Source organism: Protopterus annectens, chromosome 3.part0 (assembly GCF_019279795.1).
Source record: "Protopterus annectens isolate FY-2018-M chromosome 3.part0, PAN1.0, whole genome shotgun sequence".
Classification (NCBI taxonomy): domain Eukaryota; kingdom Metazoa; phylum Chordata; order Ceratodontiformes; family Protopteridae; genus Protopterus; species Protopterus annectens.
This window is the reverse complement of record NC_056731.1, coordinates 10,426,065-10,442,400: the sequence shown is the minus strand read 5'-3', so window position 1 is coordinate 10,442,400 and position 16,336 is coordinate 10,426,065. Positions and strand designations below refer to the sequence as shown.

The 16,336-nt window shown below is 40.1% G+C and overlaps 1 protein-coding gene across 1 annotated transcript in view; it reads left to right on the top strand.

Moving 5' to 3' along the window:
* The window catches only part of ABI1 (abl interactor 1), a gene marked incomplete at its 3' end in the record, with an annotated part of 1,176,232 nt that overhangs the window by 978,334 nt on the left and 181,562 nt on the right, over positions 1–16,336 (top strand). Inside the window, 1 exon segment of the mRNA XM_044064550.1 lies at positions 505–605. Within this exon segment, the coding sequence (XP_043920485.1) occupies positions 505–605 (101 nt within the window).

Here is a 16,336-nt window from a genome sequence, read left to right as displayed (position 1 = left end):
AAGATTTAGTTATGGGACTACTGCATATGATTTGAAAGGAGAGGCAGAACCTGTTGGTGCCAGCTTTTGAGGCCCTAGCCTTAATAAGAGAGAATCCGGGGTTGGGGTATATGTTTGTATGCAGTTCTCAACAGATGCAGTAAGCATCAAGCTTGTAGGTTTTAGCCATTCAAGTTCAGCCTAGTCTTTATCCCTCTGAATCATATGCTCATGAATGCCTCCATTGCTACATAAGGGTGTACTGATCTCCTGCAGTTATTGTACAGTTTATCAGTGCACATGACATGTTATGTAACTGTTCCAGTATGTAAGATGTTTTTTTTTTTTTTTTTCCTGCATGTGATCAGAATTATGGGATTTTCTTGTGGTAAATACAGATTGCACTGCTATAGTAGCTCCTCTTTGAACAAAGATTGCATACATTGGAGGGTAGCGCCATTTGAGACTATATGTTAAGAAGTTATGGTACAGTGTTCTTTAATTATTATTTTTTTTTACCCACAGTGGCAGTAGTGGAGGAAGTGGAAGCCGTGAAAATAGTGGAAGCAGCAGTATTGGAATTCCTATTGCTGTGCCTACACCGTCACCGCCAACAGTGGTGCCAGGTAATGTGTACTATTACATTGTTTTGTTGGAGACTTGCATATAGTACAGTACTCTGTTTTGAGGGAAAGTTAACAGTAACTGAATTGCCAGTATATATTGCAGCTCAGAAAAGTGCCCTGACAGACTTTCCCAGGTTTCATTTAAATATGTTTTTTTGTGTAAATACATAATGAAAAATGGATCAGTGACCACTCTTAGTTTTAGATTACCTGTTTTTTTTTTTTTTTTTTTGGTCCGTAATGTGCCACTGGTGAATCCACTTTGCAATTGTCCATATTGCCTGTATACATTGTACTTCTCCGTCATGTCTGAACAGTCCTCATGAGTTGTGATTGGTGCCAAAGTGATATATACATCTGTTTTTACTTATTTTAAGTAGCTGTCTTACAGTAGTTTGTTGTCAGACTGCTAGTCTTATAAATCAGTTTTATATGATCTTTGGCAGACTGCAAAGTTTTCTCTCTCTGCTGAATTTGTTGACCATTGTTTAAGTTTGTGTTTTGTATGCGACTTATCTGAAGTATGATGTCTTTTTCTGTCATTGTACTGTTTCTCCATTTTTTATTTATTTTTTTTTACAACTATTCCATCTGAAACTTTAGGTTAACATAAATCTGCAAAACTACCTGGGAAATGTTTGACTTTGAATCAGTAGATGTCTGTTCTCAATTTGCAAATAGTTTGTCTGGTGTTAGTGTTTTTGCATTTGTATAGCTTTCTTTTGCTAATGCTGCAGAGATTACTTGCAGTTTAAGTTTTGATGCCTGTGTTAAGCATATTCAACTGAGTGACTTATTGTTAAGGAAAGTTCTTGTGGCATATACTGGAGATTATACTGTTTATTTTTTACAGCCTATTCCTGGAATGTTGCCTAACAGTCCAGTACTGGATGAAGGTGCACACATCATCAGATTAAAATGAAATAAGGTTGTGCCCTCCACAGTGATGCAGGTGAATGTTTCAGCCACCAGGAGCAGGGTTAAAGCAAAAACAAGCACCCTTATCAGGATGACAGTGAGGGCGTATACAGTACATGACTGCCTGCATGACAGCCCCCCAGCCTACTCTTAATCTCACAGAAAGAAAATGAAATCAGGCTGAGGAGATCCAAGGTCTCCTCAGATATTTCTAGTTTTGTACCAGGTTTTCAAAATGGAGCATGCATCATGGCTGTGTCATATGTTTCACCAGTAAATCTTTTGTAATTATGGTGTTCATAAAGCCCATTTTAAAAAAAAGTTTGTTGAGCTGCAGGTTTTGTGCACTCAGTTATCCTTCAGAGTAACCCATATCTTTGGGGACCTCAGCGTTAGCCCTGGATTCTTTGTTTCTCTCGTTCTCAGCATCATTCTAGGGAAGTAATAGAGGGAAGCACGATCCAGAGGAATGTTTCCAATTCCTTCCAGAGACCTCATACCTATAGGACATGAGTGAGTATGTGCCCTCTTATTTTTTTGTCCTGTTTTCATTTTCCTATAGGAGTCTATTCAGTTGTAGGTGCAGTTAACTTGTTTTGCACGTGGATTGGTGCTACTATCCACTGAATTGCAAAACCGTGCTATGTGTTTATCCGATAATCACATTGAGACTTGTAGGGGTTACAAGCTGTGAAACTATGCATTCTTCTTCTGCAGAGATCTTGCAGTTGAACTACTGAATATTGTCATGTGACTAAACTTAGACCATATACCCCACCGACCACTCCAATTGTAAAAACTAAAAAAAAAAAAAAGTGAAAGCTATTTATATGGCGAAAATTTATTTACTGGCTGATTATTACACTACTTGGATCCCAGCAAAGAAGAAAATGAGAGAAATTAAGAGGAAACCAACCAGAAAAGAGACAGAAAAGTTCTGACTGAGAAGAGCCTTAAAGTTCAGGTTTCCACTTTGGTAAAGAAGATGGATTCAAGTAATTTAATGGAAAGATAAATCAGATGTACTTAGAGGTGTTACAGTGACTGAAACACTGAGGGACAGACAACAAGAAGCTGGAAAAATTATAAGAAGCTTTAACTAACTATTCAGATGAAGTGAAAAACCTGTGAAAATCAGAGGTCAGAGTGAAAAAAAAGGCTGGCTGAACATGAGGCTTCTTAAGAAAAGCTGTTCAGTAAATAGTAGCTTTGGAAGACTGAGCACCCAGAGAAAATATGAGATTTTCTGATGTACCTGAGAAACGGGAGGGAACAGACAGCATTCATTTTATAAAAGCGCAAATAAATCCAGAAATACAAGGTCTAGCAACCTGAATTTTGTCTGTAACTTGAACAGAACATGCCGAAGAGACAGATGTGTCCCAAAGACTGCCCCTCATATGGAAGCTGAGGTCATCTGCTACCCAGTGTAAGAGGAGCATAGACCAGTGGATGGGGAATAGGAAGTTTATACTGGGCCTGGCACCCATGTCCCTTATGGACAGAAGTAGCTTATAAATGCCTGTTTCTCAATGTCCTTTTTGGATGCAGGACATCATTATTCTTTCAAGAAAACTTGGCTAGACTTAGAAAGGCCCCAGGTCATTAGCTTACTAAAAATCTATGAATCTATGTATGAATAAGTAATTTGGCAGGTGTTGCACATCAGGATTTGTGAACTGAGAGGTTACATCATGTGTATACTCAAAATCTTATATTAATAAAGATGCATTCATACCAGCAGAAAGAGTTGCTTCCGACAAAATTGTGGAAGAAGGGAAAAGTATTAAAAATTGGGACAGCAGAGTGTTTTGGAAACTGATTATTTACTAATCAACAGGCAGAAGAGAAGTTTATCCCAGAAGTTCAGGAATGTTGAGAGGCAGGTGAGAGGTTCAAGCTGTTGTGCCTAGTTTTCTTCAGAATATTTTTCCTGGAACATCAAAGCCATTTTTGTATGCAGAACTGGTTAGGGAGAAATTAAAAAAAAAAGTTTAGCCAACAAACCATGATTAGCAAGCAAAAAGAGACTGTGCTTTTCATTCTTCTGATATTAACAAAGTTATATAGAGACTATGGCAGTGAAACATTTTCCTTAGTTCCAAAGGCAAATACTTAAGTGGCAGAAAAAAGCACATGAGCAGGCTAGAAGACTCAGGAATACCTTGGACTTGAACCAAAGACTGGTGGTGGGAGACTGAGGATCAAGAATAAAACTAGAAGCATTGCCAAATGAAAGAGCAAATGTGAGATTGTAATGCATTAATCCTATTAAATGTAGGAATTTAATGTGTGAGATGTGGCTTTCCAAGAAGTGACTGAAGAAAGCCTGTCATTTTGTTGACTGTGTTAAACGTGTGGTTGGTTGGTAATGCACATGTTTAAAAAGACACAGAATGTACAGAAGACATAACTGCAAGTAACACAATTTTTGTTCTTACTAATATTTGTATAAAGTTTCAAGATGTAAATTGTATATTATATTGTAAAACAGTCCTGTGCAATCAGGGTATTTTAAATGTAATGTGGGGTATCTTGGCAGTGACTGCTGTACATCTTAAAGATAGAAAGCAAGAAGTTACTTATTTGTAAGGTATTCAGGCTTTACATTGTAACAAGATAAGAAAGGCTAGACAGAAGCAAGTTAAAATAAATATAATGTGCTGTTGGGCTGCTGGGGTGTGGGGTGTATGAGTATTGATCACAGCATATGTAGAACTAAAATAATTCCTTATCTTATTATATGTGTGAGAGTCTAGAGGTAATGTCTTTGGTTTAAGCTGTAGACAAGGAATTTTGTAAACAAGTAGGGTTTTGAAACAATAAGATAAAAGAATGAAAGGCATGGAAATACTTGTTTTTCCTTGTATTTATAAAGTCATTGGCTATTTTCTATTAGCAAAGGTTTTTGGTGGGAGACAAGAAGTCTATAGGTGTAGGCAATTAATCATGACTGAGCTAAGTAGTATGTTCTTAGTGAAATTTACGAAGATTGTGTCCTGCATCTTCAAAGTCAGTTAGTGCTTTTACTTGGAGAGAAGCCTGCAATTACAAGCAATTAATTATGAGCAGTCTGAACACTGTCTGCCGAGTTGTATAAGGTACAATGTAATTAACATTTAAATGTTCATTGGCAAGCATTTCAGTGAAAAATACATTAAATTTTAAATTGTAGGAAGTGATTAAGTTTTAAAAGCGGTTGTCTATCCAGTGGCGTTATTACTTTAATGCATTTAATATAATAATACAGAGTTTATTTAAAGGTAGCCAGTGTATTATTTTCTTAGGGGTAAAATTGAATGTTTACTGAAAGAGTGCAAGTTGTCTTTCATTTCATGGAGGAGGACAGATATGAGAAAAAAAATGATCAATTTAAGTGGGAGCACAGGCTGTAACATGCACTTTAGTATTGGTAACCTTATAGATTAGATAACGCCTATGGATTCAGCCATTGATTTGAGGCAGTTGTTTCTATCTGGCTAGATAAACACCTTTTAAAAATGTATATAGTTTTTTGTGCTTGTCCTAAGTTTAACGGGTATAGAGAATATGAAAATCTATTTCGTTTTTTGCTTGTGTATTTTTATTGAAGCAAAAGGTCCTGAAAATGTGACATTAGTTTAAATGGAGATGAGAAGCAGCAGCTGCACAAGAGATCAGCCTGTCAAACATTATTGTGTGCATGTAAGCCAAAATTTGGAAATACACATTCAAAAGAGCTGTCGTGTATCAGAAGGGTGGGAACATTAGCTTTCTATCAAAGTAGGTACTCTATCCATATTATCATGGAATGAAAATGACATTATAAAAGCATAGTATTGAAATGTATTAAAAATGTAGGGTGCAAATAATAATGTTGTAGGAGACGCTTTGGATAGAAATGGGCATGTTAATTTGACAAAAAATTATTTCAGGATGGACATTCAACAGATTGTCGGGGACAAAGGAAAAGGGGAGAAATGCCGATTGCTTGGCGGGCTTCTAATAGTGATAGAAGAGGAAAAAAAGGCAATGGTAAATTTTGTGGTAGTAAGGGGTTATTGGCATGTGTTATATTTCCCCAAAAATTGTTATGGAGTTTAAGAAAAAAATAGAAATATTTGTTGATGCAGACTTGATTCACAATAGTGAAGATCAAGGGACCATGAAGGGGCAGCATAACAAATGATGGTAGATTTCTAAAGACATATATGAGAGTATTTGTTATGGAGTATGCGAATACAGTACTAGGAACTCTGAATTTACACATTGTTTCCCAAGGTACAGTAGCTGGGCTAGCTTGGATAGAAAATATATTTCACAGGATTATATGTATTTAATTGAAAGCTGTGGCCCACATCTAATAACTATTTTAGATCATGCATCCATACAAATTAAGGTAAAGCTGCAGGATAATAAAGTAAAAATGAGACACTGATACTTTCCCACTTACCTGATAACGAGAGATGAATTTAAGGAACGGGTAGTGAAAATGATTCAAGAGTTAGAGTAGGTATCAATTTCTTCAGAAGGTATAGCTAGTGAGTGTGATAAAATTAAATTGGAGTTTAAAACATGGTAGGAATAAGAGAGCTATCGAAAAAAAGGTAATAGGAATTATTTAGAAGGGTTGACAAAGGTTCAGTTGTTGCAGAATAAGGGAATCTCACATAGCAAGATGAGGAGGAACTGCAAAGTGCTAAAGGGAATATAAGGGATTATTTGGATAATATGTGAGAACTTAAAATGGTAAATTACACATCCAGAGCAGAAAAAGCTTTAGAACAATGACTTGGGAAACAGAAGTAGACAGGGTTGTCACCAGACAAAAGGAGCCTGTAACATAAATCGTGATCCCATAGAGTTATGTATGTAAAGCAGAAGATTGTGAAACCAAGAAAAGACACCAATGGAAATGCTTATGTAATTAATGATGTCAGTGTTAGAGGTATGCGAGGCCCAATAGTAAGTAGCTAAGACAGGGAGAGATGAGATAGAAACTGTGATGTATAACCAAACAGTAGGCAGTCTCCAAGCACGGATGGTATTCTTGTTGAAGTTTGGAAGTTGGGAGGGAAGAAAGTGATGAAGATCTGGAGGGTTTTTGTTAACAGTATTTTAAAAGGGGGGGATACCAGCATCTTGGGAGAAAGCTGTGGTGGCTGTATTACCAGCTACATGTAGACCCGTTTGTTTGAAACCATGGTTATAAGGTGTTTACATCTGTACTAGCTAAGAGAATGGCAAAGTTGTTGCCAAAATAGATATGGAGCAGTCTGATTTTGTGCAGGGGAGGCAAACATTTGCCAACATTAATAGATCAATGATGATCAGAGGTAAGCAATGTGCAAGAAATTTCCTGTATTATTGGCATGTAATGATGCAGAAAAAAACATTTGGTAGAGTCAGTTGAGGATTTTATCACTAGGGCAATGGGAGCATTTGTATTCCATGATTGTAATAGTAGGGTTAATTAGGACACTTTATGCAGGCTTGGAGGATGGGCTGTCCTCTTCCCTTTGTTGTTTATTTTGTGTTTAGAGCTATCAGCAAAGGAAATAAAGTATTCACAATTCAAGGATGTGACAGGTATGATAATCAAAATGAGTTAGCTGTGTTATCACCAATATTATTTTGTATTTGAGAAGTCCAGAAAAGGCTAACTCTATATTGTGAATATTTTCAGACAGTTTCAGGGAATAAAAATAAATTGAAGGTAAAAGCAAGACTTCATCAGTAAACTATGTACCCACACAGGAATTGGTTCAGCAGTACCTTTATTTACAGGGACACGATGAAATGAATTATTTAGGTAAATGGGTTAAAGATATGTTATTGTGGTAGCCAAGAGTATGTGAAAAGAGACTAAAAAGATAATAGAACAATTGAGAGGGTGGAAGATCTTGATTGGGATATTTTAGAGCACTGCAATTAAGGCTTGTATATGTAATACAGGCAGAAGGTTATAAGTCAAAATGGAAAGGGGTGATGATGAAACAGGAAGTGGGAGATACAGAAATTAGGAGAGAGTAGGATTTTGGATACAGGTCATTTGTGAGAATAATAAAGATAACAATACAGAGTATCATATTCCTCAAGTAGCAAAGTATTCTAAAAACTAAGGCAACATGGGAATGGCAAAAGGTGATTTTACCAATAAGGGTGACTGCAAGTAGAGTTTTAGAAAATAGGAAAGAAAGGACTGTAATTTACTGGAGACAGTTATCAAAAGGACCAAGGTTGTGGGATTAGATAGCTAGACATGGAAAGGTAGGAGATTGAGACAAGGTTAATTAGAAGTTTTGACTACTGATTAAAGACTACCTTCCCTACAAAGGGATTGATAAAGGAGTATAGGAGAAGATAATGTGATGAGATTGTTAAATGAAAGACCAGTTCTGATAGTATTTTTAATTGAGTCTAGAACAGAAATTTAGGATAATTAACAGGATATATCAAGTATTGCATGAAGACTGTAAAATCAGTCAGATGATAGGAAATACAGGAAAAGGGAATGGAAAGGTAAAATGCAAAGGAACAATGAGCTGAAAAGTATGTAAAAAAGTCCAGAAGATTTAGGATTTGTGCTTAGAAGGATTTGCATAGTTATTTTCTAGCACAAGCAGACTTCACAGATTTTCTCTCAGGTAAATAGCAAATGCTGAAGGTATAATTGGGGACATGTGTTTTGGGAATGTAACAAGTTGGCAGATTTAAAAAAAATCCCTACAGAATATTGTCAGAATGTTTGGGGGAGCAAATGGTTGTAACTTAGGAAATGATTCTTTTGGGCTAGGATGTACAATCTGAATTGTTTAGACACTGTAAAACTTTACTGAGCTTAATCCTATTGGCTGCAAAAAAGCAAGTACTTGAAAATGGAAATCAAAATCTAAACCAACTGTAACTGAATTACTGAATATTGGAAATGAGCTAAAAAGAACTTGAAGTAGGATCCGTAGAAAAGGGAAGGAAAAAATTACATAGAAATAAATGAAGTTTGTGGGAACAATCTGAAGAGTGTTCAGGAGGAGGAGTGAAGTTTAAGGGAAGGCAGGAACTGAGAAAATTATTAATGGATTAAATGAAAAATTGTTAGAATGTATACTGTGTGAAAATAAAGGAACTAGTAGTATGGCTTTTTTTTTTACTGTATATGTACCTATTTAACTTAAAAAGATGTCATGTTTAATAAAGATGTTTTAAAATGATTGGGTGGGTATGCTTCTTTATACTTTCCCTTCTGTACTCTTACTGGCCAGGTTAGTGCAGATATTGAAAGAGGAGAGGACTGAAATAATTATAATTTCCCCATTTTGACACAGGCAACACTGGTCCCACCTGATGTAAATTACAAAGCAGAAATATCTGTTGCTACCTCAGTATGTGCATTTCTTTATGCACGGCAGGGGGTCACCTAGTACACCCCAAACTGTCTGCTGTCTCACTAGCAGCTTGGAAGATATGACTCTGTTACCTTTTGGCCACCCTTTTGTTATCCCCTGAAGACATGACAAAAATGATGAGGGGAAACTAGAAGGCCAGCTATAAGGAAGTTATAAATAGCTAAATAGAAGAGAATCTTAATTTAGTGCCAAGGGAGGGGGGGCAGACACCCAAAGCAGCTGGATGTGGCATAGGATGTTCGGTATTGGTCTTAACTGTTTTCCTCATGTTTACCTTATTCCTCTGTGAAGATGCATCTTCTCAGCTATTTCTGCATGCTTGTATACCCCCACTGGCATCAAGACCCCCAGTCAGACAATTATTGGAGACCATCTTCCTTCTGAGGCCTGTGTAGAGGAATGTGGACTCAGTTTGAGATTTAGATTTTTTGTTGTAAAAGATGATATTACCACTTTCTGAATCAACCGCATCAGTATCCCATAAATTTATTTCTTGGAAAAAATGCTTTCTGGATTGATATATCGGTTATGTGTCAGTTTTCAAGACTAATGTAAACACATAAAAACAATAACCCTTTGTCTCCTTTTAACTTAGAATAAGCCCAGAAAGCTATGTACATTTTCATGAAATAAATTTACCCCTCCAGATAGGTGCAGTTGCCCCAAATTGACATTCTGCCACAGGCATTATCTGAACTAAAGTTAAGGTTACCCATGCTAAATTGCATGTTACAGCCTGTCTCCACTTACACTGATTGCCTTCTTGTCTTTTCTTACCTCTATTCCCCTCCCAGATGTGAAAAATAGATTGTATACATTCATTAAGCATTTAAAATTTAGCCTCAAGAAAAAGTGCACTTGCTACCTTTAAATAAGTAAAGTGTGCAATGTTCTGTTAAATACATTAAAGTATTAAGGCTGCTGTGGAGATTACTACTACTTATTCACTTCTTACAGTTTCAAAGTACTGCCAATGCTCTCTTGGCTAGATTTTCATGAGGGACTGGTTTCCAGTTTGGAATTGTATATAACTGAATAAGTTAAAGAATATATGGCGTTAGATCATTCTTAATAACTTTATAAAATTCAGCAGGAATTTTTATCTCTTCTCTTGTACTTTGTTGATGTCTTGTCTGAAGACATTGTTATAGTATTTCAAACAGATGGGTATTTACCACTGACATCCTGGTGGGGTGCTAAAGCTTAAACCTTTCCTCGGGCGTACGTCTAGCTTACAACCTCCGCTCACAAGCACAAAGGTATATAGACTGACATATGAGCATAAATGCTCACGCTGTCTTACCGCCAGCTTGAAATCAGGTCTCACACTCATCAGTCTGATCTTTCCATGATCATTGGTACTGTTAACTTCTCAGATTCACATACGTTCTCCAATTGGAAAACCTTTTTGCTTAAACTGTTTTGCTATATTTTGTTAGATGTCAGGTAGGAGGGGTAAGTGCGAGTGCAGTAGGCAGATGTCCTTCAAGGATGCATCTGCAGTCACAACATATGGGTTGTCCTGCCTCAGGCAGCCCTTCGGTCGGCCGGATTCCAAAGTCTGGGTCTGGCCTCGGCTGATGTCGCACTTTCCCCGACGTCAGAGCGTCTGGGGTATAAAAGCATCAGCCGACGCCATTTTCCTCAGTCTTTCTTGCCGCGCGGTGCCCGAAGCAGAAGCAGTTCGCAAGTGCCAGTCGGTCAGATCCTGTGATTCAGCTACCGAAAACTTCGAAAAAGCTAAGTACCCCGTTGGGGACTCTTTCTTGCCTCAGCCGATGTCAGATAAAGTAAATAATTGTTTAACTTGTGGGAAACAAATACCTCATAAGGATTTCCACTCTTACTGCCCCCCTTGCTTAGGCCCAGACCACGACGTCTCGGCCTGTTCAGCCTGTGCTTCCTTCAACCGACGAACTCTTAGACGTCGGTCGGAGTTTGCAGAGGAATTCTTTGGGGCTAATTTTGCATATAAGATGCCGTCTGAGACTCCGACATCGCATTTGGTGAAAAACGGAAGGATAAGGACCAACACTCGCGGCCCGCGGTTTCGGCTGAAACCACGGTAAGGCCTACCGCGAGTGTCTCGGTTTCGGCCAAAACCGAGTCCTTGGAGCTTCCTTTAACCGAATCCACTCAACCGACCACTGCGGCCCTGGAGTCCCCGGCTGAGTCGGCTACTGAGCTACCTACCGAAATCAGTGTCCAGGAAATGTCCGACGCCAAACCTTTGGACAAATCTACTCCTGCACGTGGGGCAGCTAGACCTCCTGCTTCCATGTCCATTAAGGCTTTTTCCAGGGCTAAAGCTGCTAAACTTTCTAAAGCTTTGCCTCCCAAGACTACCTCCCAGAGACCTTCTTCTAGTTCTCAGATCCTCAGCCTTGCAGAGGATCTTATTTCTTTAATTAGAGGTTCTCAGCCTCACCCGGACAGGGGATCTCACCCACCACCAGACAAAAGGCCCAGGGCTGAGCCCTCTGACCAACACTCTTCAGATGAGTCTATGGATGGATCTGAGTTGTCAGATCACCAGGAGGAGGCTTATTCGGCCTATGAGGATTCTGATGCTGAAGAATCTATCCCTTCGGCCTCCCCTCCTGAAGAGTTTTCTTTTGGTGAGACACTACATTCCATGAGAGCATTTTCAATGGCAGGGTCAGGAATTTTCTGATTCTAGAAAAAGATTAACGACCTTTTTGCATTTACCTCAGCATAGGCCCTTAGCTATACCTCCTGTTTTGAATGTTATTGATGATGTGTACAATGATGTCAGTACAGCCCCTGATACTCTCCCTCCGGCACCTGCCAAACCTGATAGATATTACAGGGTCCTGGATTCTCATTTACATCTGTATAAGGCCCATTCTGCAGACCCAGATACTATTTCTCAGGGCCCTAAAGGGGTTGCAGCTGCCACTGCCAAAAATCCTCTACCTTCTGAAAGGGAGTCTAGAGCTTTAGAGAGATGGGGAAAGAAGGTATATACTTCTGCAACTCTTTCCGTGAGGGCATTAAATTGTCAATTTCATATGATACAGTACCAAGAGTATTTGTTAGATGAACTGAATAAGAAGCTTTCTTCTTCTGAACCCCTTGACCGTAAATCCCTTCAGGATCTGGTACATAACTCACAGCAGGTTAGTAATCATTTTTTGCAGTGTGGTTATGATGCACTGGAAGCTTCATGTAGGTCAGCTATGACTGGGGCAGTTATTCGTAGGCATGCCTGGCTGAAGGAACAATCTTTGCCAGACCATGTTAAAGCTAAACTCCTGGATGCTCCAATGGAAAAACAAAAATTATTTGGCTCCTCTGCTCAGGAGGTCTTAAAGAAGTTTGAAGAAAAGGCAAAATCTGTGCAAACAGTTAAGGATTTTCTGCAAGTACAACCACCGAGATTCAGCAGAAACTGGCCTACTAAGAATTGGTCCTTTCCAGACTCGGACAGAGCCCAGAGAGGCAGGAACAGGCATCCCAGAGGTAGAGGGCAAGCTAGAGGCTCCTACAGAGGCCGTCAGTGGCAGCCTACCAACCAGAGAGGTAGTGCAGGAACAGCAACAACAACTACTACACCTGGACAGACTCAATGACTTTCCTTTGATTCCGCCGACCAGGGCTCAATTGGAAGCACCCTTGGGCGGAAAGCTTTCTTTATTCTCAAAAAACTGGCATTGTATTACAAGGGACACATGGACACTGCAAATAATAGGCAAAGGATACAGGTTCCACTTCCACACTTTGCCAAGAAGAAACGGAATGCCAAACCTGCCACCAAATCAGAGGGCAGAAGCTTTAAAGCAGATCAACAACTTGATTCAAATGAAAGCCATAGAAAAGGTACCTCTTTCAGAACAAGGCCAAGGATTTTACTCCAGATTATTCCTTGTTCCAAGAAAAGAAAATCAATGGAGGCCTATTCTCGACCTGTCCGCACTGAATACTTACCTCATTGTGCCAAAATTCAAGATGCTGACCCTACAGCAACTTCTTCCCATGCTGGGCAAGGAGTCTTGGCTGGTGACTCTAGATATCAAGGAGGCATACCTGCATGTCCCTATTCGACAAAGTTGCAGAAGACACCTCAGATTTCTTGCAGGATCAGAGCATTATCAATTCTCAGCATTGCCCTTTGGCTTATCTACTGCGCCCAGAGTATTCACGAAATGTCTGGCATCAGTAATTGCACACTGCAGACTTCAGGGGATTCAAATCTACCCATATCTGGACTACTGCCTTATACAAGCGGACAACAAGAAAAATTTGATAAAGGACTTGGCCTATGCCATCCATCTACTACAGGCCTTGGGATACACAGTCAACATCCAAAACTCAAGACTTGTTCCATCCCAAAGGATAACCTTTTTGGGTGCAGATCTAGACACAACCACCCAAATGGCCTTTCTCACAGAAGAAAAACAAAAACAACTTCCGGATTACTTCATGAATCTGACAAGACAAACTCAGCTAACTGCAAGGAAAATCCTGCAGGCCCTGGGTTACATGGCGTCCTGCATAATTCTGATTCCACAAGCCAGGCTGCATATGAGAAAATTACAATGGTACCTAAGGAGTGTATGGTCTCAGCACAGTCACAGTTTGGAAACTTTGATACCAATCATTCCTTGCTTTCAAAAGGAATTCCTGTGGTGGGCTCAAGCCTGCCAGTCCAGCAGAGGGTTGCCTTTCAACAAACCAAAACCAAAACAAACCATCACCACGGACGCTTCAGACTGAGGATGGGGAGCACACATGGAGAGCAAATGTATCCAAGGCCTATGGTCTCAAGGGCAGCTGCGCATGCACATAAACCAAAAGGAAATGCTGGCAGTGATACACGCAATCGATGCCTTCAAACCTTTCCTCCATCAAGGCCACCTGTTAATAAGGACAGACAACACCACGGTCATGTGGTACATAAACAAGCAGGGAGGCACACATTCCTACCCTCTATGCAGGCTGACTATGAATCTGTGGGAACTATGCCTGAAACTCAATATCCAACTACAGTCCCAGTTCGTGCCAGGGAAAGAAAATGCACTGGCAGACAGCTTAAGCAGAGCTACCATGGATGCACATGAATGGATGCTGCACCCAGACATCTTTCTACTCATAACAAAAGTATGGGGAAAGCCGGAGATAGATCTGTTCGCCTTGCCCCACAACCATCAACTGAAGACATTCTGCTCAAGGACATACCACCCACAAGCTTGGAGGGTGGACTCTCTCTCTTTCAGCTGGAAAGCTCTAAAAGTATATGCCTTCCCACCTCTCCCATTAATGTCCAAGGTTTTACTGAAGATCAGGGCAGAACAGCCAAGAGTGATTCTGATAGCTCCAGACTGGCCAAGGCAGCACTGGTACCCACTATTGAGGAGCATGTCACAGACGAAACCATGGCCTCTCCCCCTATGGCCTCTTCTTCTGACGCAGAACAATTTCAAGATCATGCATCCCAACTTGAAAACATTGCAGCTAACTGCCTGGAAAATTCCATAAATCCCCCTCAAAATAACTTATCACAGAGAGTAAAGGACATTATTATGGAAGCTCGCGGCCTTCCACAAGGAAGACATACTCAGCAAAATGGAAAAGATTTCTCATTTGGAACACAACAAAAGGCTTAGATGTGACAGTGGCGAGCATGACACATATTCTGGAATACTTAGCAGAATTGTTCCACAATGGCCTGTCCTATTCTTCCATTAAGATTCATGCCTCAGCAATTTCAGCAGAATACAATGTTGATCCACCCATCTTCTCGCACCCTCTCCTCAGGCAATTTCTGAGAGGGATCAAAAACATCAATCCTCCAAGAAAACCCCCCTTACCAACTTGGGATCTCAACTTTGTGCTGGAGAAACTAACACTTCCTCCCTTTGAACCAGCAGCATCGGCGGATCTACAGTTTCTGTCTTGGAAAACTGCATTCCTTCTGGCCATAACTTCAGCAAGAAGAGTATCTGAGTTACAAGCTTTAATGGCAGTACAGCCATTTCTTATCTTCCATCAGGACAGAGTTTCACTAAGAACCAATCCTACTTTTATGCCAAAGGCGGTATCTAGGGTATCTCTGAACCAAGCTATTCACTTGCCTACATTCTTCCCAAATCCACAAAATAGAGGGGAAAAACTTCTACACACTCTGGATATACACAGACAACTACGCTACTACTTGGACAGAACTAAAAGTTACAGAAAGACTGACCAACTCCTTGTAGCATATGCTGCTGGGGTACAAGGAAAAGCAATTTCCAAACAGACAATTTCAAAGTGGATAGGAAATTGCATTCGATTTTGTTACTCCTTTCATGGAAAGACAGTTCCTGCAAACATCAGGCCTCATTCCACAAGGGCCACAGCCACCACTACAGCCTTCCTAAGAGGGGTGGCTACCAAGGACATTTTAGAAGCTGCTACATGGAGCTCTGTGCATACATTTGCCAAACATTACAATTTACCTTTATACTCCAGATCCAGAGCGGGTTTTGCTACAGCAGTCCTGCAGGGTATCTTAACTACACCATCCTTTTCTTAGTACCTCCTCCCCCAGATTGGCTATGGTATTCTACCCATATGTTATGACTGCAGATGCATCCTTGAAGGACATAGTACAGTTTTGTACCTACCATAAATGTAGATGTCCGATAGGTATGCATCTGTAGTCAGGTTTACCCTCCCTCCTTCCCCTCTGTGGTATTCCTAGGGTACTTACCCCTCCATTAGCTAGCTGGGGGATCTATTATGGTGTATTTGTTTGTATATATATATATGTATATATTTTTTGGAAAATGTTTGGAATTTTATTGCATTCCTCCAAATTTGGCCTTCCTAGAGGGCACCTGGCATCTGGGGCAAGAAACACTGAGGAAAATGGCGTCGGCTGATGCTTTTATACCCCAGACGCTCTGACGTCGGGGAAAGTGCGACATCAGCTGAGGCCAGACCCAGACTTTGGAATCCGGCCGACCGAAGGGCTGCCTGAGGCAGGACAACCCATATGTTATGACTGCAGATGCATACCTATCGGACATCTACATTTATGGTAGGTACAAAACTGTACTATTCCCTGCAAAGATCTCCATACCCGGTATCTCTTCTGCTTAGGCACAGAACACCGTTGTAAAGCTTTCTCCATTTGGCAGTCGTTTGTGCCCAAGACTTAGCAATCTCGTTGGTCTTCACTGAACACATTCTTGGAGACCCAATGACTGAAATTTCTGGCCCACTCCAAGATCTTGGATCCCTCCACACTAGATGTTACCTCCTCATTAAAAAAAAAATTAAGAAGCCTAGGTCTGACAACTCAGTCTGCCTAGTCTGACTCTAACATACCCGCAAAAGTTACAGAACCCACTGTACCTCAGACACCATTTATTGCAACCCTGCTGGAAGCCAATTTAGTATCAGAGGATCGCATTTCTGAAG